The 22,784-nt window shown below is 32.7% G+C and overlaps 6 protein-coding genes and 1 long non-coding RNA gene across 7 annotated transcripts in view; 5 read left to right on the forward strand and 2 right to left on the reverse strand.

The window, feature by feature from the left end:
* The window catches only part of LOC116342741 (elongation factor-like GTPase 1), a 56,707-nt gene extending 55,775 nt beyond the window's left edge, over window positions 1-932 (reverse strand). The window contains exons 1-4 of the mRNA XM_031770461.1: window positions 728-932; window positions 607-668; window positions 362-526; window positions 40-273 (exon numbers count right to left, since the gene is read on the reverse strand). Coding sequence (XP_031626321.1) covers window positions 40-273; window positions 362-526; window positions 607-668; window positions 728-857 — 591 coding nt within the window. The 5' untranslated portion in view covers window positions 858-932. The remainder of the gene's footprint in view (window positions 1-39; window positions 274-361; window positions 527-606; window positions 669-727) is intronic.
* Window positions 933-1,293: 361 nt separating this feature from the next.
* LOC116342800 (tyrosine--tRNA ligase, cytoplasmic) lies at window positions 1,294-3,778 on the forward strand. The gene is made up of 7 exons (XM_031770553.1): window positions 1,294-1,629; window positions 1,696-1,838; window positions 2,235-2,530; window positions 2,596-2,781; window positions 2,858-3,038; window positions 3,101-3,436; window positions 3,506-3,778. The coding sequence occupies exons 1-7, from the start codon at window positions 1,426-1,428 to the stop codon at window positions 3,744-3,746; spliced, it is 1,587 nt and encodes a 528-aa protein (XP_031626413.1). The 5' UTR covers window positions 1,294-1,425; the 3' UTR covers window positions 3,747-3,778.
* An 892-nt stretch (window positions 3,779-4,670) lies between these two features.
* On the forward strand, window positions 4,671-6,820 carry LOC116342913. The gene is made up of 4 exons (XM_031770717.1): window positions 4,671-4,779; window positions 4,894-5,043; window positions 6,178-6,436; window positions 6,555-6,820. Exons 3-4 carry the CDS (start codon window positions 6,204-6,206, stop codon window positions 6,703-6,705), a joined length of 384 nt encoding a protein of 127 aa, XP_031626577.1. The 5' UTR covers window positions 4,671-4,779; window positions 4,894-5,043; window positions 6,178-6,203; the 3' UTR covers window positions 6,706-6,820.
* A 3,193-nt stretch (window positions 6,821-10,013) lies between these two features.
* Window positions 10,014-11,417, forward strand: LOC116342856. The gene is made up of 3 exons (XM_031770634.1): window positions 10,014-10,140; window positions 10,456-10,674; window positions 10,759-11,417. Exons 2-3 carry the CDS (start codon window positions 10,469-10,471, stop codon window positions 11,246-11,248), a joined length of 696 nt encoding a protein of 231 aa, XP_031626494.1. The 5' UTR covers window positions 10,014-10,140; window positions 10,456-10,468; the 3' UTR covers window positions 11,249-11,417.
* A 942-nt stretch (window positions 11,418-12,359) lies between these two features.
* On the reverse strand, window positions 12,360-13,825 carry LOC116342928. The gene is made up of 2 exons (XM_031770745.1): window positions 13,695-13,825; window positions 12,360-13,039 (listed from the first exon to the last, which is right to left on the reverse strand). Exon 2 carries the CDS (start codon window positions 13,023-13,025, stop codon window positions 12,462-12,464), a length of 564 nt encoding a protein of 187 aa, XP_031626605.1. The 5' UTR covers window positions 13,026-13,039; window positions 13,695-13,825; the 3' UTR covers window positions 12,360-12,461.
* Window positions 13,826-16,096: 2,271 nt separating this feature from the next.
* Window positions 16,097-16,862, forward strand: LOC116343050 (acanthoscurrin-2-like). The gene is made up of 3 exons (XM_031770930.1): window positions 16,097-16,231; window positions 16,306-16,491; window positions 16,573-16,862. Exons 1-3 carry the CDS (start codon window positions 16,108-16,110, stop codon window positions 16,737-16,739), a joined length of 477 nt encoding a protein of 158 aa, XP_031626790.1. The 5' UTR covers window positions 16,097-16,107; the 3' UTR covers window positions 16,740-16,862.
* Window positions 16,863-20,758: 3,896 nt separating this feature from the next.
* Window positions 20,759-21,599, forward strand: LOC116343062. The gene is made up of 2 exons (XR_004201287.1): window positions 20,759-20,859; window positions 20,937-21,599. It is a non-coding gene; the product is annotated as an uncharacterized LOC116343062 (long non-coding RNA).
* Window positions 21,600-22,784: the final 1,185 nt, after the last annotated feature.

Genomic DNA, 22,784 nt, shown 5'->3' on the forward strand with positions numbered 1-22,784 from the left:
AATAATTGACTTGAAATAAATCTGGCACATTAGTCGTACATTACTCGTTTTAACTTCTTTGAGCAATACGTCCGAAGCAAAAATATTGCCCATTGCTGCATTCACTTGTTCAAGAACTTGCAAAATGTGCACGTAGGCATCGAGTGGGGTAAGTTTCTTTTCTAAAATTAATCGATCAATTTTGTTTAACACAAGTATTGGTTTGAGATTTTCAATGTACGCCTGTTTCAGACAAATTCGAGTTTGCGGACAAACACCTTCGACAACATCAACCTGAAAACACAGATAGTAAAAAGTGGTTCAGTTTTCCAATAGGAAATTTCATTTTTTTTAAACAATTCTCTTATTCGTATTTTCATACCAAAACAATGGCACCATCACATAATCGCACAGCCGTCGAAACTTCACTGGAAAAATCCACATGACCAGGCGAATCAATTAAATTGATAATGAAATTTTCCTTTGATCCACGAAAATCATTGAACAATAACGATATACAACTACTTTTCATTGTGATTCCTCGTTCCTAATCGATTGCGAAAGAAATTTTATCGAAAAATTAAAAGAAATAAACATGAAATTCTTTCATTCAAATTTAAATCAAACCTGCTCATCAGGTCTGCTGTCCATATATCGCATTTGGCCGGCCATGCGTTGTGAGATAATACCTATTTCAAAATATGGTGAAATTATTCGGATTCATCGACACACTTAAACTCATTCATACCGTTGCTGGCGACGAGCGAATCTGCCAACGTTGTTTTGCCATGATCTACATGAGCCAAAATGCAAATATTCCGAATTGATTTCACATTTTTCTGTAATTTCACTAATGTATCTTTCGTTATTGAAGTCATGTTAATTCACAATTGTTATTATCGATCTTATGAAATGTAAACTGATTATGAGACACCGTAATGCGATGTCAATATACGGACTATGATGAAAACAATGTTTTGTTGCACACATGGCTTGAACAGCTGTCATATTCAATTGACAGTTCATCTGTCACATGAACTAGAATGAACAATGTGCAAGTCAGGGTTGTCCAAGAGGGATTTTTTTCTCTACGAATTGGAACTAAAACAATCATTTTCTTTCGACATTTAACCAAATAATTTCATCATATGGTAAAAATCAGATTTTAAAAAAGGTGACTAATCATTTAAATCATGATCACATGTTCAAAACTTATTGACTCATTAAATATATCAATGTAAGAAACGAGGAAAAAAAAGTCGTTAGGCTTGGCATTGAAACGAATTGGAATTGTTAATGTCAAAAAGTGACTTTCACCAGCAACTTCAACGCTATTTTTTTTCCTTTCACAATATATCGACACATAGTAGTGCATGTGCGAATTCATTGTGACAAATCACCAATGAACGTTTGTCTTCTTCCATAGGCCGAAAAATTCAACCAAAAATGGCATCAACACTAACCGCTGAACAGAAAAAAGAGTTAATAACTCGAAATTTGCAGGAGCATTTGGGTGACGAGAAATTGACATCGATTTTGAAAGAACGTGATCTGACAATTTACTGGGGAACTGCAACTACAGGTAAACCTCATGTCGCCTACTTTGTACCAATGTCGAAAATTGCCGATTTTCTTCGTGCTGGCTGCGAGGTAATTAAATTTAATTTTATTGACTATTTTGTCGACATTTTCATTTAATTCATGTTCAATTGTTAGGTTACAATTTTGTTTGCTGACCTGCATGCTTATTTGGATAATATGAAAGCACCGTGGGCATTGCTCGAATTACGTACACAGTATTATGAAGCTGCCATTAAAGCGATGCTGAAATCTATCGGTGTTCCAATTGAAAAATTGAAGTAAGTTTTAAACAGCTTAGTGTACATTGGTTTTAAAATTCCTAACAGTTATTGTGTTATCAGTGATTTTCATGTTCATCAACATCGAATTGATTAGAAAGAAACATTAGCATTCATGGTGCATCACCATTTTTATGATATGTGTGTGACTGTTTGATTAAAATAATTAGTCTGATTTTGAAATTTTTTGAAGTTACTATATATTCAATTTTTTTTCCACTATTTTATGATTCGTTTGCAATTCAAGTTACATGACATTTTTTATTCGATGACGTCATAGTGCATGATTGGCATTCTATATATGAAATTAATATGCATATGCGACAAAAACTGCATGATTCCAATTGTGATTGAATTCAATGTTAATTGTTGTTGTTGTTATTGCTATCATTTCAGATTCGTGAAAGGAACTGACTATCAGCTGTCGAAAGAATACACACTCGATGTGTACAAACTTACATCAGTGGTTACACAACACGATGCAAAGAAAGCCGGCGCGGAAGTTGTCAAACAAGTCGAGTACCCACTCCTGTCTGGGCTTTTGTATCCCGGTTTGCAGGCACTCGACGAAGAGTATTTAAAAGTTGATGCTCAATTCGGTGGTGTCGATCAACGGAAAATTTTCACATTTGCCGAAAAATATTTGCCACAATTGGGCTATGAGAAGAGAATTCATTTTATGAATCCCATGGGTAAGTTAGAATGACACATGTGGGTTGGAATGTAAACTAATCTATTGATTTCGTGGGTTATGTAGTGCCTGGCTTGGCTGGAGGTAAAATGTCTTCGTCCGAAGAAGATTCGAAAATCGATCTTCTCGATACACCGGCTGCCGTGAAGAAGAAGCTCAAAAAAGCATTCTGCGAACCGGGCAATATCGAAGATAACGGTTTACTGTCATTTGTTAAACACGTCATTTTCTCACTTTTTAAAGATGGAGAAGGTATAAATAAACAAAAACCACACTGTCAATACGCTATTAACATTGTTGTTTCGTGTGTGTGTGTGCCCATATTTAGGTTTTGTTGTAAGCCGCAAACCAGAGTTTGGTGGTGACGTTACCTATACAACATACCAAGAATTGGAAGAAAGTTTCGCAAAAGAAGAACTGCACCCAGGAGACTTTAAGCTCGCTGTTGAAAATTACATCAATCGTTTGTTGAGTCCAATTAGATCTGAATTCGATACGCCAGAGCTAAAGTATGTGCTTATAATCATTTTCTTGTCGAAAACTTTAATCAATTAATCGTTTCGTATTTTAGAGCATTGAGTGCAAAAGCCTATCCAACAGTGAAAGAAACAACGAAAAAGGGTGGTCAACCGGCTGCAGCCGCTGCTGAAACAGTCGAAGATGGGCCACATCGTCTTGATATTCGCGTTGGTAAAATTGTAGAAGTGACAAAACATCCAGATGCCGATAGCTTGTATGTGGAAAAAATCGATTTGGGTGAAGCAGTTCCACGAACAATCGTTAGCGGCCTAGCTAAATATGTTCCAATTGATCAAATGGAGAATCGTTTTGTGGCTGTTTTATGCAATTTGAAACCGGCAAAAATGCGCGGCGTTGAATCCCAAGGCATGGTGCTGTGTGCATCCACGTGAGTGTTTATTTTTTTCTTTTCTCTTTTTATTCATGTTGAAAAATTAATAATTTTTCATATTTACAGTGCTGAAGCGGTTGAACCATTGAAGATTCCAGAAGGTGTTGCACCAGGCGATAAAATCACAGTCGAAGGCCATAGTGGCTCACCGGACGTTCAATTGAATCCAAAGAAAAAGGTTTGGGAAAAATTGCAAGCGGATCTCAAAACTAATGCCAACGGCGAAGCAACATGGCAGAATAATTTCCTTTTAACATCGGACGGACAAAAAATACTCGCTGGTCTTGCAAACTGTTCAATAAAATAAACATCTAAAACGATTATTTATGAACGACCGAATTGCATTTGAATGTTTACATATATTTTCTACTTCTTCACAAAAGCAAATAAAAAAATGAAAAAAATCGATTACAAAATTTACAAATAAACGAAACGATTTTATTCGATGCACTCCAATTTAAATAAATGTCTTTTACTTTTCTTAATTGATACATGCCCCATTTCGCTGAATTTCGCCGAAGAGCACACGACAACGTCAAAAATACAAGTGATGCCAAACAATTACGAAGGCTAATTTGATAGCAAATTTTGTCGGTTAATCATAAAAGCCTCAGTCAAGCAAATCGATTATCGAAAAGTAACATTTCTTCAATTATGCAGTAATTATTGAATCGAACAGTTTTCTACTTCTGTGCTCGTTACATATTCTCGTTTTTGCCTCTTTCTCTTTGGCCTAATGGGCGCGCGTGCAGTTGTGCACTTGTAATCGGCCACATAATGCTTTGTTTTCATATGGCACGTGGGTGCAACAATAATCGTAGCTTGTATATTGGAATTTCACATAAATCGTAATGCTCTTTCTAACTGACACAAACATCCCCCCATTGATTTTGAATAATGCATCCGAAAAATAAAATCAATCGACATAATCATGAACGGTTGGTTGTTTTTCATCATTTATTCGTCATTCAACTGTTTTCGGCGAATAGCCACATTTCTTTTCCTATTTGGTTATAAAATTTGTTTACCCATTCAGCTGTGAATACTGTGCCTCAACACTTTGCTGGTGAGTTATTCAACAAAGGAATGTATAAGCATGGTTGTGTTTTATATTATTTATTTTTTTCAATGATGATTCTGTTGCCTTTTTTTCAACGCGCGTATGAAACGTAGTAGCATGATGGTTAACCGAGCGCATCACAAACTGTCAATAATGATACGCGCATGCAATGCACTAGGTCTCGGTGCTCGTTGTACAAATAAAATTTCTATAAATTGAAACAGCAAAATCGATATGTGATTCAGTTTCAAGTGTGCAGTCTCATCGACGTAAACAAAAGGTGCGTTTTATTTGATTTAAACAGTCATTCGATTCAATCAAAAGAGGATTACTTTACCATTTTTCAACTTCTTCTTTTTTCAAAATTTTTGCATTTGATTTTGTATTTGAACAGAAAAGTAACGTAAATAAAAGGATTTGTGCGATCGTGATTTATGTGACTAAATAAATCTGCAACTTAAGTGCCACCCGGAATTTACATATTAAAAAAAACCAGACTTTTTTATAAATCTATTTATATTTGACACCGATTTTGTTTTCTAAGGTAAGTGTTTTATATCGTTTTTACTATTGTCATTCGGCCAAAAAAAGAAAGAGTGAATTCTCACGTGTTCGAAATAAAATCGCCTGTATTGTTTCACAAATTCGAAAATGTGTGAGAGAGAGAAAGGAATGATTTAAAAAATTGTTGAAAGCGATAAAAATTTGTCTCAATAATTTCGTCCGTTATTTGCGCGCAATCCAAATTTTGAACTAGTAATACAAACATTGTCAGCTTGTTTTTTGATTTTAATGAAATTTTGTTCACACATTTTGGGTGATAACAAATCGTGAAACATTATGAAATAATCATCATTGTCGGCTTTTCGATCTTCCATATATTTCATCTTTTTTCATCCATCATCATCTTCATCACACTAGCTCGCTCTCTCTTTCATTCATTGAAAAAAAAAATACCAGGCCAAAGTACTTTTTATGGTAAATATATGTAATGCAAACGCGATCGCGCGCGTAATGTTAAGTAATCCAAATCAAAAGAATACACATCACACCATATATGCGCAAAAATACACATACACACCACAACACATGAAGAAAACAAGAGTGACCGAGAGAAGTAATTTTATCATAAGCAATTAGCAGTTCAATATTACATGAATATATTTACAAGAGTTGTGGTTTTGCGTGTACGCATCACACATTCAGGCTTGAAATACACATAAAATTCAATGAGTAATGGTTTCGGAACTCGTTTTTTCGGTCGAAATGTTCATGTTAATTGAAATTGCAAATACTTGGTAATATATTTGAATATTGATTTTAAATACGTGAACGAGAAACACATGAGATTTGTTTTAAGCATCATTTGACAATATTTGAATGCGCAAAGTATAAAATTCTTCTCGGTAACGGCTTTTTACAATTTGGAACAAGTTCATTTACATAGATTTCGAAAGAAAACTTAAAATTTATCGTTTTGTTTTCATTTTAGTTAAGTTTGAACTTTGTTTTGAATGAATTAAATCAATTCAATGATTTTTTACAGTTAATTTAATTGGAATTAAAATTTCAAAATAGATGGGCGATGGAAAATGAACGGAAAATTTATCACAACAAATGAAAAGATCAAAACATTGTTTGTTGGCCCATTTCACTTAAGACTTTGTTCCAATTTCAGAAAATTTCCGAAACTAATCCACAAAAATGAAGGTATCTGCATTGATCTTTGTATGCATTGTGGCTGTTGCTGTGTCTGTTGTCGTTGCCATTCCCGTTCAACCAGAGTACGGCGTTGAATCCAAATTAACATTGGCCGACCTTGAGAACGAACAAAATAACGTTAATGCTGTGGCCGATGAAAATGGAAATATTGCGCGTGAAAAACGATTCATTTTGAAGAAACTTGCGTTGGCCAAATTGGCCCACTTGGGTCTTGGGTATGTATTCAAGTTTGTTCTTTCTTTGAAAATCACTCAAGATCAAATTTATTAACTCTGATATTTTGGTTTTTTTCTTCCTCTCTTCATATCGTTCGTGTCTTTGACCGATTTATAGTGCATTGGGCATTGCTGGAGCAGCATTGGCTACAAAAGGCGTATTGAAAACTGTATTGGATTTCCCAAGCCATTACAGTTACCGTGCATCTCCACGCCTGAGCGTTAGCTATCCGAATGGCGCATATCAATACAGCCAATATTTCCGATAGATTCAATCTCCAAACGCCAGTATCGTTTTATCATTTGTTAATGAAACTGACTGAAAGCAAAAAAAAAAAACTGTAAAAATTTTCAAATCTCAAGTTAATTTGAATGAAAAAAAAACTACACACACAAAATTCGTAAACAAATGAGTAAAAACGAAACATATGTAAATAAGAATATATATATATCGAGTAAACACTACTTTTATTACCCTCATCACCAGATAGTCAACGTCATCAAATCTATATACACATATATGGTTCGAGTCTAAATGTAAATAATAAATTAAATAGTAATATGAGTATGTTGAAAAAAATTTGCATATTTAATAGTTCAAACAATCAGAAAGAATCGTTTGTTGCACGAAAGACCTTACGGGAAAACAAAGTTAGATTTCGATGAGATTGAAGAAATGTTTTTTATTGACAAACGCGCGCCGTGATTGCGCAATTTTAACAATTTCACGTGAAAACACCGAAAAAATATCAATCACAATCATGTTTCATCATCTACCGAAAACGGTCAACCACGACAAGAAAAAAATCCAAAATTTAATAGAAACACTTTAAAGCATGTATTCTATCCATAGAATTATGTCAATTACTTTTTTTGTTGAGAAAATAAATAAAATCCATTTGAATAAAACGTACATATTTTAACATTTACGTAATGTGTTAAATTGAATTTTTGTAAGGTTCCAGTTTAAGATAATTCTAATGGTAAGATTTGCTTACACCGCACAACAATTTTCAATTTTACATCGGCCAATAAGATCAAACCGAATAAATATGTAAGTCAATAAGAATTCGGTATTGCCGCTTGATTGCATTTCTATGTGATCAAATGAAGGTTCAGTCCAGGCTTCAATTGTTAGTTGCGTGAAATTCAACATTCACATTCGATTATACGGCGTGTGTATAAAATAGGCAATGCCAAATGATTATTCACATTAAAATAGAATCATATCGCTTTCGATTTTTATTTAGTTTTTTCTCTCCGGTTCTTCTTGCCAAATATTGGACTAAGCAATTGAATATCAAACAAATAAAATGAAAAGATTCACATCTAAAATGCGGATTTCGTGTAAGAGGTGGGCTTTTTTCTCGTGTTTATTTAATCAAATTGCGATGATGTATGTTTGAGATATGAATAAGCACCCGCAACAGCTATTTTGCTAGGAAATATTCTATTCACGTTACTAACTCACTGCCCAAACTGGTAAATCCATACATTATAGTGAGCAAATAGATTTGACCAAGGATCCAACGTTCATAAATAAAACGACGATTACACATTCTTCTTTACTAGCAGGTGAGAGATTTACATCAACAAAAAAATGTATGAATGATTAGCACGTTGTTTGTTTTTGATGAGCGAACGTGCTAATTTTCATAATGTTCTCGAGTTGCTCGAGAGTTTTGAGTTCAGTTGCCTTAAAGAGGGTTTTGCATCTTATTCTTTCTTTCTTTTTTCCACCAACTAACCACTGGTAATAAAAAGACAAAAAACTTTCTTTTATTCGCCAAAACTGTATATAGAAACAGAAATAAACCAAATTCAGTTTTTTCGTCACATATTTGCTCTTTCAATTTGGTGTGAATTGCCTTAACCGAAAACTGTCGACGAAACCAAAAAAATCACATAATTTCTCGGCCAAAAATCACGGTTTATTTTTCTTTTAATAAATGCGCACAAGTTCAAGGACACCAAACGTTACATAACCTTTTTTCAAAAGATGATTCGTAAATTGATGCATGCAATCCCATGCAATCAAACTTCGCATGAATGATGGCTCTTTCACTATCAGTCAGTTACCGATTTACGATGACGCAACACAAATTGGCGAATCGAAACCGAATAGAGAGTTACTGTATAACAATTTTAAAGACGACACTCAAACGTAAATTAGTTTTCGTTTGAAGAACAGGAAAGTGTAAAAGCAGCGTTACAAACGGTAACGCTTCAATGGCAAGTGCGCGCATAATATTCAAATGCAATCCAACAACCACTACCGCTTATTATGAAATCAAATATGAAAATATTGCATCATTTTTATAACATAACACTTACGGCGCAAAGTAATAACATTTCTCTACTACACTGCCACAACAAACGCCTCATTGTCCATTGCGGGCGATTGTGCTTAATTAAAATGCACACATACTTTCTTCTTCTACATGCGTGCGCTGTAGAAATTGTAAATTCTGCGGTTTTTTACTTTTTTCATCTCTCTCTCTCTCTCTCTCTATCTCTCTCTCGCTCTCTCTCTCTCTCTCTCTCTCTCTCTCTGCATAAATGCCCAAACGTAGCTTAATTGGAGTTTTGAGCAAAAAAAAACTTTATATTGACAATATGGTCATTTGATTCAAAACCGCGATTTTGATTTAAAATTCATGCGTAATATTGCCCAATTTCGTCAAAAAAACATTCGGCAGTACATACATAAATAATGTTTTTCGGCGGGGATTTTTTTTCGCATTGTGGCGCTATGAGCTAGGACGTTCTAAATTTTGTGTAAATATATGAGCATTTGGTCTGGAAAAAAGAATATCTCCATTGAATGATGATGCAAAACGATCAAAATGTCAATGCTCACACGCGTATTGATTTTCCTGTCTACTTATCATGATCTAACATAACAAATTTATGAATGCTAATTAGCAAGGCAAACATTGTGCGGCAATCAAATGACCATTCACCATTAGATCGTCCAAATCACGTCTTGGCCAATGGATCTATATTATACAAGTGCCGAAAAACATGATTATTTTTATCGCGTACGTATCTTTTTTTTATTACAGCATATAATTTGATAAAAAATGAAACCGAAAAAAAACCATTTTCTTCTTCGTCAAACAATGTGAAAAAATGTGATCTTGGCAAGTTTGCCTGAATAAATTGCACGCGTATTCGGCCGTATTCGTTTAACACTTACGAAACGAATAATGGAAAAATCAATGAAGATGTGTATTTCTAGCATGTAAATGGCAATAGGCGCGCCACACCACACGCCTAAGTGTTGAAGGAGACGAAATACAAACAGAATCACGCAAAATGAAATATAACAATGGATCTCTCTCTCTATCTGGCTCGCTCACTCGTCCATAATCTCTATCGCCACACACAACCAGAGAATCAATTGTATTGTATGTGATTATTTAGTTTATTGTGGTTTTATGTTTTCGTTTGTACTTGATGTTCTCTTCCACTTCACATAATCTCGTCATTCGTCCAAACATCGATTGGGCCCTATGTATGTAACATACACAGCATTGGACGCACGATCTCAAAATTCTCTATAAAAACCGTGAGATTCGAATCTTTTGGCATCAGTGAGCTTTTGAAATCAACAGCAATACACATCATTTTGGTGGAACACCACATCTATATTCTACAATACTCACTTGGATTTTTATCATCTTTGGCGACATTTTTCCTAAGTACGAAAAATTATTTGTGAAATTTCAAAGACTTTATAGATTGAGTGGATTTTTCTTCTCACATCTAAACGACAGAGAAAAAAATTGGTTCTTATTTTGTGAAGTGAATACTAATAAATTGTGATTTTGGTGATAATGATGGCAATTCTAAAAGAAATGTCGATTTAGCCAAAAAAAATAATAGTTTAATATTTTTAATCCATTTCAAACGATTCAGCGATATTAATATGTGAAAAATTTGTTCGTTTTTTAATTCGAATTTCAAAAAGATAAATTAGTTTACAATATTTTTTTTTCGAAATTTTGTTCTCGCAGAAAATTAACCAAAATGAAAGTTTTGATTTTGACTTTGCTGATTGTTGCTTTGGCTGCTGCCATTCCAGTCGAGGTGAATTCGGATGATGAATCCCAATTGACTTTGGTCGATTTGGACAACGAACAATCAAACAATGAAAATATCCCCGACGTAACCCGTTCAAAACGTTTCATTTTAAAGAAAATCGCATTGGTTAAAGCTGGCGCATTGGGCATTGGGTAAGAAAATTACTTTCTTTCATATTGAATTTCTTTCATAATACTTTATAAAAATATTTTTAAAATAATAAACGATATTTCCAGTGCTTTGGGTTTGGCCGGTGTCGTTGCAGCTAGAAACTCTGGTGGTGGTCCAAACCAAATTTCACAAGGCTATGGTCCAGCTTATGGTTATAATTCAGGACCAACTTTCACCACTTCGTATCCATCCACTTATGCTACTAGTCAAACTTATGTGCCACAACCACAAACGTACATTCCACCACAGCCACAACCTCAACAACAGCCCCAATACGTTCCACAGCAACCATCTTATGCACATGTTGGCCCACAACCATCCTTCGGTGGACCAATTAACAGTGCATTAGCATGGAAAGCAGGAATCGCCAATAACATTGCTAGTGGAATTTCAAGTGGAATTGGTGGAATTTCAAACGGAATCGGCGGATTTGTAAGTTCAGGTTCATTCGTTCAATCTGCTCCTCCAAGTTATTCATACGGTGCACCACCACCAGCTGCCGTTGGTCCAGTGCCGAACAAACCGCTTTATGTAGTCTGCGACAGCCACAACTAATGTTTCTTTTTCATATTTCGATTTTTAAGTAACGACTTTTAATCATTAAAAATGTGTAAATATATGTTTTTTTTCGAATCCAGACTTCTTTGCCAAAAAAAGTATTAAATGAAAATAATTGTAGTCGACATCTTAATAAAAATCGAAGCGAACCGACATTCGAAAATTATATTTTAGTTTTTTTATTTTTTTTGTACAAAATATTCTGAATATTCGATCAAGCGACCCTAAGCATATGGCTAATGACAAAAAAAAATTGGGCAAAATTGAACTCTGATAGCTGATGATCAAAGAATTTGAAACCTGATTGTTTAATTCTACTGTTTCTCTTTCATTAGTGAGAAAGAAAACAATTTGTTTTTGTTTTGAAACTTTTTTTATTGTAATCCTTCAATGTTGGCACTGGTAATTCATCGTCGAATGTAAATAATTTGAATTCTCTGATTCAAACACTGATCGACTCGTTACTCATTTCTGGGTATTTTAATGAACTTAATTTTAAGAATTTTAAAGAATTCCTAGAACTCTCCTTCTATCTTGTGAATATCATAAAGCACGTTTAAATTACAAATTAATAAATTTTGCAATTGAAGTTATAGAAAAAAATTGTTTTACTTCAATTTCAGGAATGTGAGCATTTTGGGCACCCAAATCGTATTTTCATGCAAAAAGATGGAAAAGGAATATAATTCGATATTGAAAATCAGCTTAAAATGCTAAGCAATGTTATCTCATAGAAAGCAACTTAAACAAGTTCATATTCAAAACGAAAGTCTCATTAACTCAAAGTTTTCGTGGATGGTACATAGCATAAATTCAGGGGATTTATTCGTTAACTTTTTTGTTTAGTTGATCAATATATATCTATTTTTAAATTGGAAATTAAAACATGCTCACCAAATATTATAACCACTGAAATATTATTTGCTCCAACTGTACTTTGTCTGTTTTTTTGTACTGCGTAATGAGTTTGCGGTGTCGTTAATCCGATTAATTATAAAGTTTCCTTATACATACCATGAATCTTACCAAATGTTTTAGACATTGTTCTTTGCACCTTGGATATTCCCAATAATCTTTTAATTTATTACTTCTATAAATAGAATGAACATTTTTTAAGCGAAATATTTTTTTTATTTTGATTTCATTTAAACAGATGTTTTTACAAATAAGACATTCATTGACTATGATCAAAGCGTAATGCAAATTGAATTTATTCTTCGCTGTTTGATGAGCCATTTGATGAGTCGCTTGATGGAGGGTAGCCGTTTGATGAGTCGTCTTCTGCCTCTTCTGTAGTCACAGTTTTAGTTACACTAACGGCTGGAACGGCAGTTTCAACTTGAACTGGGACGGACTTCACAACGCTAACGGCTGGAACTGCCTTTACAACACTATATGAATAGGATGGCACAGTGTATGTGTATTGATAGGTAACGGGTTTCACTTTAACTTGGTATTGGATGGGAGCAGGTGCAACCACTTTTTGAACAATTGGGGTGACGACTGGTTGTACTCTAGCAACCGGTGCGGCTACAGCCGGATATGGAGCGAATATTTTTTGGAAGAAAATGAATCGTTTTTGTCGATTAACAACTTCTGATTCGGTTTTTTTTTCTGCCTCTGTCGGATTATCGGTTTCTGTAACACTCGTGGAGCATTTTCTTGAGTTAACATTATCCGTTGATCGTCCAACTATTCTTTTTAGTGCGCAAGGATCTATTGCTGAAGCAGCGGCTAAAGCGACGAACAGTGTAACCACAATTAGAATTTTCATTGTAATCGTTAATGCTGGAAAAGGAAGAATATTAGAAACATATTTTATTATTTTTTTATTTTCCATTGGTGGTAAAAGGGGCCAAAACGTTTCCTTGGTTTTCTTACTGCAATATACTTCTTTTTCGAATTATTCAAGTATTTTTCAATTTAATTGAATCAATTATGCTTGCATGTATGCAAATTTGATATGATAAAGTTGAATAAATCGGTTTGCAATCGGAACTTTTAATTCTTAATTAGATTTTTGAAGCATCATGTTTCTTTACTATGGATAAGTTGTTACTTTTCAACTCTGACATTGTTGTAAACAATGCAATCGACATTTCTTTACAATTGGCATTCACAAGATTAAAAATAGCCAAATATATTGGCTTTCAGCATGATTGCCTCTTCATAAAAGATTAAAAGAACCACACATTACTGTTTTGCGTAAATCTTATTTAGATTAAAATGAATAGCATGAGCTACTTAATTGAAAACATTCTTTGCTTTTGTTCACTTTTATTAATTTCATATGAAATATTTGGTGTCATTTTCTTTACAATGTCTTTGATATCTTAATCATTAAAAAAACACAAATATTCTTTTCTTCATTCACATTTTAATACAAAACCAAGCAATAAATCATAAAGTAATTAAAAGAAATTCAACGCAGAACAAAACTCACATAATTCGATAAAACTTCGTATGAAAAAAGGTGTGAATAGAATCAAACCACTTAAACTTTCGATTTCTGCAGAACAACTAATTGATGACGGTTGCTGTGTCTTGCCTTTTATACGTTATGAGTTCTTGATGTATCACAATTGTTGTTCTGATTTGTGAACAAAGGATTCAATGGGTTTTAGCAAAACCAACCGCACAAAAAACACGAATAGTAGCAAATGTCAACATCACAAAAAGATCCAATATCTCTATCGTAATTGTCTCCTTCCCGATTCCGTATTTTTTACTCTCGTATTTTCGGAACATATCAAGAATAATCCAAAGATGAAAACAAAGAACCTTTCGTGTTTAGTTTATTGTTGCAACAACAACAACATGAGCTGCGTGAAGAAAAAACCTGAATTTAACATTGAATGCGATTCTCGTTTGCAGTTCATTTCAAGTCAAGATGTAACAACAAACCATGATGTATAATTTTGTGATTTTATTGATGCGAAAAAACCAGTTAATAATCAGAAATATCATACCATGAGGTGAAGACCTTGTTCTAATTTTATTAACATTATACGTATAATTAATCACATCTTAGAATCTCTCGAAAAGACTTTGGAACGATAAAATCAAATGATCAAGTTTTTGATATACAATTCTCTTCCTGAAGCTGACTAATTCAGAACATGCACACTTTTTACAGCTAATTGGTGTAATTCCCAAATGCATCAACGAAAGTATAAAAATAAAACATTTTTGATTAAGTTTGATTATAATCTATGGAAAATTACTAACCATATACGAGACATTCAAAATTGAATTTTTATTATGTAACTTTGCTCAATTCGAATTATATTCACGTGTGTGTTCTTTTCTATTTTATAACAAGAGATTAGAATGGCCATATAATATTTCAAAGTACATTCTTTTGACATTTTCTTTTTGCAAAGCGATTTGAATGGATTTTCTGGTTTTAAGTCAATTGGTCGAAATCAATAGGTTCGAAAAAACGAACGACCGAATTGAATCTACTTCGCATGAAAATACAAAATAGAGAATTTGATAAACTCAATTTGATCATTTTGTACTCAGTGCGATTCTTGATATTGATATTAGTTGCTACCTGAATAGTCTCTCTATTTTGCTATAAATTTTAATCAATCAATATTTTAAGCTATCCAGAACCTCAAGAAATGGTCATAAATTAATTTCTAAGCTGTTCAAAATCATTATATACGAAGTGCATACGTCCTCAGCAGGGGTCCGATTGGAGGGAAAAAAAAGCTTCAAAATTGACCATAAATATCGATTTTATGTAGGAATTATTAACAAAATTTTGGCATCGCGAACCTCTCTCACACTTAATCATATCTCAAAAATGGCAAAAAGAAATGATTTTAATAGAAAATATTTCAATAATATAAGATGACTAACAAGTTATATTTAAAGAATTTCCAAGTCATTTTCCCTTCTCATTCAGTTCATTCATTTATCGTCTCTTTATTTTATAACATTTCCAATCGAAAAGTCATTATTTTTAATGAGCATAATAAGTAGATACGTGTGCCATAGATATAATGTTATTACTAAACGTAACACGAATGACGATAAGTGGTCATTGACCATTATTCATAAAATGTAAAAGATTGTAAAGTGGATTGATTGTAAACTTAACTTATCAATTTTGAGAAAACGTTTTTAAAATAACGTATCATAGGTTATTCCCAGAACTTAAACCAAATCGTCACTGCCATTCGTCTATGTAATTTCCTAACTAATAATAACATATTTTGTCATCTCACTTTTGATAAGTACTTTCCGAGTTTAACATGTCGTCAAAAAGTAAATTAAAAAATGGAATTTTCAGATGTTTTATTCACAAATATGCTTGTAGATAATCAAATTCGATGAGCAATTTCATGTGTTGATTGTTGAGATACATAAGACCAAACAAGTTTGTCGCTTAGTCTATATTAAGAAGAAAGAAGGTTCAAAAAAAAGAAGTAAACCTTGACAAAGACCGACAAGCGACAAACAAAGCATATACAAATATATGGACAAAGAAGTTTTTGCCATTTGTCACTTATGTGGTTTTGTGACATAGCTGAAAGATAAACAGTACACAAACATGTGGTCTATATTTGATACAAGTAATGCAACTGTAAAACTTGATTTTCTATTTAAATTTCGAAGACGATAATGTATTACGATTATGTGGATTTGAAATGCATCATATTTTGATTAATAATTTTTGTTATTTCGTAAGTATACTTGTTTGTTTTATACGTATGCACTTTTCTAAGAAAATTTAATCCAGATTTTAAGGGAAATATTAAAAGAAGTAAACCAGAATTTGTAAGACTCAATACGATGAATATAGTTGTTGATTAATTTCAAATATCATATAAATAGTGGACAATTGAATGAACTACGGTAATTGTACATCGAACGAACAAATTAGAACGTCGAGAGTCATCATGAAAGCTTTCTTTGTTGTCGGTCTATTGTGCATTGCCGCTGTGCATTCTAATCCACAGATTAAGGAAGGTTAGAGCATTCATTATAAACATAGAAAAACTGAATTGATTAAACTTGTTTTTTTTTTTAATTCTAATTTTCAGAACGGTTTGGAATTCCATTGGGAGGCCTTGGCGTTGGAATTGGTGGCGGTCAATTCGGTGGTGGTGGATTTAGTAGTGGTGGGCAGCAGGGCGGTGTGTTAAGCCACGGTTTAAATTCTGGTGGATTACAAAGTAGTGGTTTTAATGGTGGTAATTCACAAACATTCTCGTCCAATACAGTAATGGGTAAGATATTTTATTTAATTTCATATCCAGACAAATAGAGAGAAAATCCGCCATTTTATGCGAATATTTTGGATTTTTAAGCCAGTAGCAACAACTACGGTCAAGGTCAAAACTTGAATACTGGACATGCTAATGGACACTTATTGGGACAAAACCAAGGAGGATTCACGCAAGGAGGATTCCAGCAAGGAGGACACCAGCTAGGAGGAATCCAGCATGGAGGATTATACCCAGGATTTGGTCGTTAAATAATTTATGCCACGCATAAGATTATCTCATTACTCTTGCACATTTTTTTAAATATTATTTTTGATCTGTCAGTCATTTTGAAAATATGAATTTCATGAAAAGATTCGCTGTAAAAAATATAAATTGTAAAAGAAATATATATTTTGTATAAAGAAATTAACACAATTTAATTTCAAAATTCACTAAACAGTTGTATTCACTCTGTTTGACAGAATCTCTGTCTTTCATGACATAACAAAACATTAAATTTTTACAACATAACATAAACAAGAAGATATTTCAATTGTGGTTTGAATTTCCACAAACTTTGATTCGCCAGAGTTTCAGACTCTAACAGACTCTAAGAAACGTCGTGGATTGTGCTGAATTAAAGCTCAAAATGTTGCATGAGAATTATATTTAAAATCAAGCAAAATGGAAATAAAATCATGAATATCTGAGCTCAAATTTAAAATGAAAATATTCATGTATGCATCGTTATAAAATAATTGATTATTGCCAAGCTTAATCACATCGTCAATCATTTGGGGCAGTTAACTCAAACCAACATTATTTGTCACACATGGATAGGTTCCTGTTATTTTCGAAATGAGACAGAAAAAGCAAAATTCTTAAAAAGAATTACCAATTTCGTATTGAATCTTAATCGCATGTGTTTCGGATTATAAAAATGAAAAGACCAATGATGACAACCAAACCAGCCGAAATCGTAATGTAAATATCAAAAGAGTAATACTTGAATGCTGATAAATTGATTGCATGTGATTTCAGTAAAGGAGTATCTCGTGTTGCCGATACATATTCTACCCACCAAACAGCCGTTTCAACCGGTTTCATCGGTTGATTTCGAAATTAATAAGATACTTCTTTTGCATTTTTTAACGTCTGCGGTGACAAAGCATTGGTGATCACTGTTCTGATAGTTTCTTCTGTCATATCCGAATAGCGAACAATATAACCGATACCACGGATGGTGGATATGTATAGTCGAATGTCCGCACATGTGAAAGTCGAAACTTGGGACTAGGTTTAAATAATTGTACCAAAAATGTACTTAATTGTACCGCAATTTATTTTTAATTGTACCTTACTCGTTCGGATAATATTTGAGGTTCAAATTTCGGGGCACTTCAATTTGCCGGTCAACTAGCCAAAATAAAACTCAAAGATATTTTTTGAATTTTTATGGCTGATAATAATTGTACCCAAAATGTACCTTCAAAATAACATCATCATAAAGTCATTACTTCGATGGTGTCCTTCTGCAGAGCATGTCCTTCAAAATTCACGGGGGGTTTCCCGAAAAAATGGCAAAAATGAAAAACGATATTTTTTAAATTTTTATTGCTGATAATAATTGAACCAAAAATGTACTTAATTGTACTGCAATTTATTTTTAATTGTACCTTACTCGCGACAAAAAACCTCACACATATTTCGAATTAGACCTTAAAATTACACACGCATGTGAAATCATCAATACGAATTTGGCGTTACGGTTTGGCACGTCACCATATTTCCCATAAACATGCCATTTCCGTAAAAATGAGCTCGTTTGCATCACCAACCTTTCCCAAAACAAGCAAACAAAACAATAGAATGCCTGCCTAGGAAAGTGGATAGATAGAACGCATACAAGAATCATATTTGAAAGCATTTAGAATCTAAGCTTGAGAAGAGGGCAAACACTATATAAGATAGTAATACGCCATTCATACACATAACTGATATAAAAATCAACTTTTGTTTTTAAATTACTATTGGAGCAAAAGTTTTTTCCTCATCTGATACTTGAACGTTTAAGCGAAATGTTGAAAAGCTAATTAGAGATCTATTTTAAGTGAAAACTAAAATAACAAGTTATTTCAGTTCAAAATACCCATGTTTCAATAACAATAACATTACATGCTTAAGGCCAAAATGTATAGTGTCTCAAATTGCACTTCAATCGACATGGTTTCTTTATTCTAAAATCTATTGTAAACTGACTTCCTGTTTTTCATTAATGAGAATTCTATTGAAGACTTTTTCTACGAAGACGTATTATAATTTTTGATTTGATTTATTAATATTGTGAAATTTAGTTAATCAATTGCCGCAAACCATATGGTGTTGACGATAAACCGAGATAAATATATAATGCACATCATCTAAAACCGGTATCATTTCGGGAAAAAGAAAACAACATTTTTCATGAGTAATTATACTGCAATAGATTAGAAATTGAAGTATATTTTTGGTTGATAAATATTCCAATCCAAATCGTATATATAATGGTCGATTTTGTAAGTTCGGACTATTGTTTATGAGATCGTAAAAACTCAAGATGAAATTTTTTTTGGTGACCATTTTATTATGCATTGCTGTTGTGCATGCTATGCCACGTAAGAAAAAAGAATTTTTATAGTGTTTATATTATTTGGGTTTTTTTTAATTATTTTCCTTTGTGTATTTCTTAGACATTCATAATGTGGGAACAACTCTACCATTGAGTGCTACTTTGGGTGTCAGTCCACTTGGAGTAGGACTCGGTGGATTAGGGGGAGTCGGTGGATTGGCCTATCCAGGTGGACTAGCTTATCCAGCAGGTGGACTGGCCTATCCAGGTGGACTAGCCTACCCACTAGGCCGTTAACTCATCATTTATTTGAGAGCCGTGTAAAACTACTCAGTTCGTATTATTTCTTTTGCAGTTTTTAACACATTCTTTGTGCAACGTAAATCAATTCAAACATTTTTTTTATACTCATCAAAGTTATGAAATGAAAGTGTGAAAGTTTCTGTAAAATTATGTAAAAAATAAAATAAATGCAATTCGAAAGAAGGAAAAATGAAACAATCTTGGTTTTTTTATGGCGCACAATATAGCTTTTGCATGATCTTTGTTTACTTTCGAAAAAAATGTGTCTAAGGAACATCGTACAAAATAAAAATTATGGATGAATAACCAAACAAATTAAACACGTCCCAAGAATTGGGAGCGACTATTCAAAATGCAAATTTTTTTATCAAATTCAGTCTTAATGAATTCGAAAGAATATTGATTATATGTAGTAATTGAAAAAAATCATTTTTGAATATTTTTAAATCGAGATAAATCTGTCCGTTGATTGACAATAAAACGGCAAATCTAGGTATTTCATGTAAAATATTGTATTTTAAATACGTTACATAAAATTGAATATTTTGATATCAATGAGAGGATGTGAAGACTTCAAGTCTCTTTGAGCCGACGAGATAAATTTTAATCAACTTTTTCAAACAATCTTTAAGCAGTATACTTTTTTGACACATATTAATTATTTCATAAAGTTCTTAATGAACAATAGATTAAATTTATGTAAATATTGGAAATATTTTTGCGCTGAAAAAGTATTTTTTTATAAATATGTGGCAAAAAATCTAGATTTGTCTACCAGGCCTGTGGTGTACAATTTTATGCAATTCGCAATCGTGTAAAATATAGTAGACTACCTCCGTGACAGACATAATTTTGGTTTTGATTTTTATCCTATCAATCTTCTGATGTGTGTTCTAAGGTTATGATGGTTTAACATGATTCACCATGGTTTTAATGTTCCATTATGGTCCATCACAGTCTAACATGTATCATTTCAAAATTGCAACATACAACATATTATTTACAACACCGGAATTCGCAAATTCTGCATGCAGTCCAAAAATTTTATAGGTTGAATTTACCGCTATCTTTGTACCAGAATATTATGCTCAGTGTTTTTTTATAGGTATTATTTTTTTATGGATTCATTCAATGGTCGACGTAAAATTCCGCTTGCGTGACGTAAATAAATGTGTAATATATTAACGGAATGCGTTTTTAAAAATTCCGATTATAAATGTTATAACAACTGAAACAAGTTTATGCGGAAATAATGTACATTTTATTTCTAGGATAGATTATCTATACAACGACGAAACAAAAATATTATATGATTAATAATTGAATTCAAATATCATATAAATATTAGACGATTGATTGAATTACCATCATTGTCTATTCAACGATTAAGTTTATTGGGTCGTCTAAATTCAATATGAATTTTATTTTTATTTTCGTTTTAGTGTGCATTGTCGTTGTGCATGGAACCGAGCAGCCTGGTAAATAATCGAATATATTCAGTGAACAAACGAGAGAAAAGTAATTGGTTGAAAATGATTTTCTCTTGTATTTTCAGAGCTAGCTGAACGGACATTTGGTCATCTTGGCGGTCTTGGTGGTCTTGGTGGTTTCCATGGTCATGGTTTACACCATCATCATCATGGTCATGGTTTAGGTGGACCCTTTTTACAACCTGGTATCCCATATGGTCGCTAAATGAATCGAGAAGGAATTATACACTAGAGTTATTACTAATGCAGTTCTTATTGTCCTTCGAAAAAATTCTTTATTAATTATTTCATCATATTTGTGTGTATACTATAAATTAAGCTGGATATATTTAACTTTTTGATTCAAACTGTGGTAGTTTTGCAAAACGCCTCAAATTTTACTTATTCAAAAGTTGCTTGAAACTGCGATTCGAAAGCTAAATAGCCCCAAGAGAAGTAATTTAACTAATAGGTCCAGTTTTTTTCTGTGGTTGCACCTATGAAGTTGTTACTGCGTTAACAATGAAGAATCTCTTACTTGTTTCAATGTAAATACTGAATTTCTCAGAAAAGCCACAACAAGCCACCTCGATTGTTTTAACGAAAAGAGAAAAACAAGAATAATCTTGTTTGTGTCATGAAATTCGGCGAAAATAGTTGAATAAATAATACAATATAATTTTATTTACATCAATTCAAAGATGATTTCAACTTGATAAAATAAATATTTTTTCAATTCAAATGAGAGACAAAATCCTTTTTCACTTTTTATTTTCAAACTCATTAAAATTTCAGATGGTTATTTGTCCTTTAAAATATACATAGACAAAAATGAAGTTACATCAGAAGAAAGTGTCACTTAATTTCAGTGATCCGATACAAAAAATAGACGTGTTCTTTTAAATAGAAAAAAAATCATTATTCTGAATCAAAGAACCAATCTTTATCATATTATCTAGGGGTTTTTATCTTCAAATGTATACGATTTATACTGTAAATAGTGAACTATATTGCAAAATCATCTGTAATACGCGCAAATAAATGTGCATAACTGCATATATTTGGTGTATATTTCGTGTATATTTCGTCTATGGCATGTTTTTTCATTCTCTTTTGTGAGGATCTTCTTCGATTCTGTGTGTGTGTGTACACTGCAGTTTAAAATACACTCATTCTCTGGTATAGGCGAGAAATTTTAATCGTATATATGATGAATAGGACGTGAATATTGTGTATAAATGTGTATGAACGAATAGATGAAAGCCTCTAGCATATTATTTAAACTCAGTCCATTAAAAATATTGTATAAATAAATTTTTCTGCGTTTCATTTTTTATACTTCTGATGACATAATCCATGACAAATCATTAAATTTCCCGACAAATGTTTACAAACATTAACATTTATTAACATATCTATTCTTCGTTGAAATTTTCACTCAAAACTTGTTATCGTGCACGAGTAATAAATGTGGAGAGGGTTTTTTCCCAAACGCATAGTCATTCATCAAAAAAATAGATCATCATTTTGCGATACGAATATTCATGATCATATAAAGTGTTTCTTGCTCATCACTATAAAAAAATGGGAGTGTGTATAATTGAAAAAAAAAAATCATAATGAAATCTTTTCGAAATTGTAATATTGAAAGGTTAAAACCTTTAATATTTGAAACGAATCCAAGCGATATTTGGCAGGATCATAAAAAGAAAGATAACGGAAAAAATCTCATTTAAACTAATTGAGAATAGAAGCGCATATGTTCTCACTGAATTAAATGACTGGACAGTTATTCAAATGATTAGTCTTGTGACATCAACAAAAAAAACCAATGAATTGGAAGCAATAGTTTTTGCTATTCAACCTATTGCCAAATTCAACACGAAATACATATGTAGCTTTCGCCACAGCACCGAAAAATGTTGATAACAAAA

The sequence above is a fragment of the Contarinia nasturtii genome, unplaced genomic scaffold (genome assembly GCF_009176525.2).
Source record: "Contarinia nasturtii isolate CC-2019 unplaced genomic scaffold, AAFC_CNas_1.1 Cnas_scaffold_928, whole genome shotgun sequence".
NCBI classification, from domain to species: Eukaryota; Metazoa; Arthropoda; class Insecta; order Diptera; family Cecidomyiidae; genus Contarinia; species Contarinia nasturtii.

Excerpts from the sequence above, each read along its gene's own strand:
- LOC116342928 (XM_031770745.1), bottom strand. The coding sequence starts at position 13,025 with ATGAAAATTCTAATTGTGGTTACACTGTTCGTCGCTTTAGCCGCTGCT.
- LOC116343050 (XM_031770930.1), top strand. The coding sequence starts at position 16,108 with ATGAACTACGGTAATTGTACATCGAACGAACAAATTAGAACGTCGAGA. Across the intron at positions 16,232-16,305 it reads TAATCCACAGATTAAGGAAG|AACGGTTTGGAATTCCATTG; the intron begins GTTAGAGCATTC and ends TCTAATTTTCAG. Across the intron at positions 16,492-16,572 it reads CTCGTCCAATACAGTAATGG|CCAGTAGCAACAACTACGGT; the intron begins GTAAGATATTTT and ends TGGATTTTTAAG.
- LOC116342913 (XM_031770717.1), top strand. The coding sequence starts at position 6,204 with ATGAAGGTATCTGCATTGATCTTTGTATGCATTGTGGCTGTTGCTGTG. Across the intron at positions 6,437-6,554 it reads TTGGCCCACTTGGGTCTTGG|TGCATTGGGCATTGCTGGAG; the intron begins GTATGTATTCAA and ends ACCGATTTATAG.
- LOC116342800 (XM_031770553.1), top strand. The coding sequence starts at position 1,426 with ATGGCATCAACACTAACCGCTGAACAGAAAAAAGAGTTAATAACTCGA. Across the intron at positions 1,839-2,234 it reads GTTCCAATTGAAAAATTGAA|ATTCGTGAAAGGAACTGACT; the intron begins GTAAGTTTTAAA and ends CTATCATTTCAG. Across the intron at positions 3,437-3,505 it reads ATGGTGCTGTGTGCATCCAC|TGCTGAAGCGGTTGAACCAT; the intron begins GTGAGTGTTTAT and ends TCATATTTACAG.
- LOC116342856 (XM_031770634.1), top strand. The coding sequence starts at position 10,469 with ATGAAAGTTTTGATTTTGACTTTGCTGATTGTTGCTTTGGCTGCTGCC. Across the intron at positions 10,675-10,758 it reads GCTGGCGCATTGGGCATTGG|TGCTTTGGGTTTGGCCGGTG; the intron begins GTAAGAAAATTA and ends CGATATTTCCAG.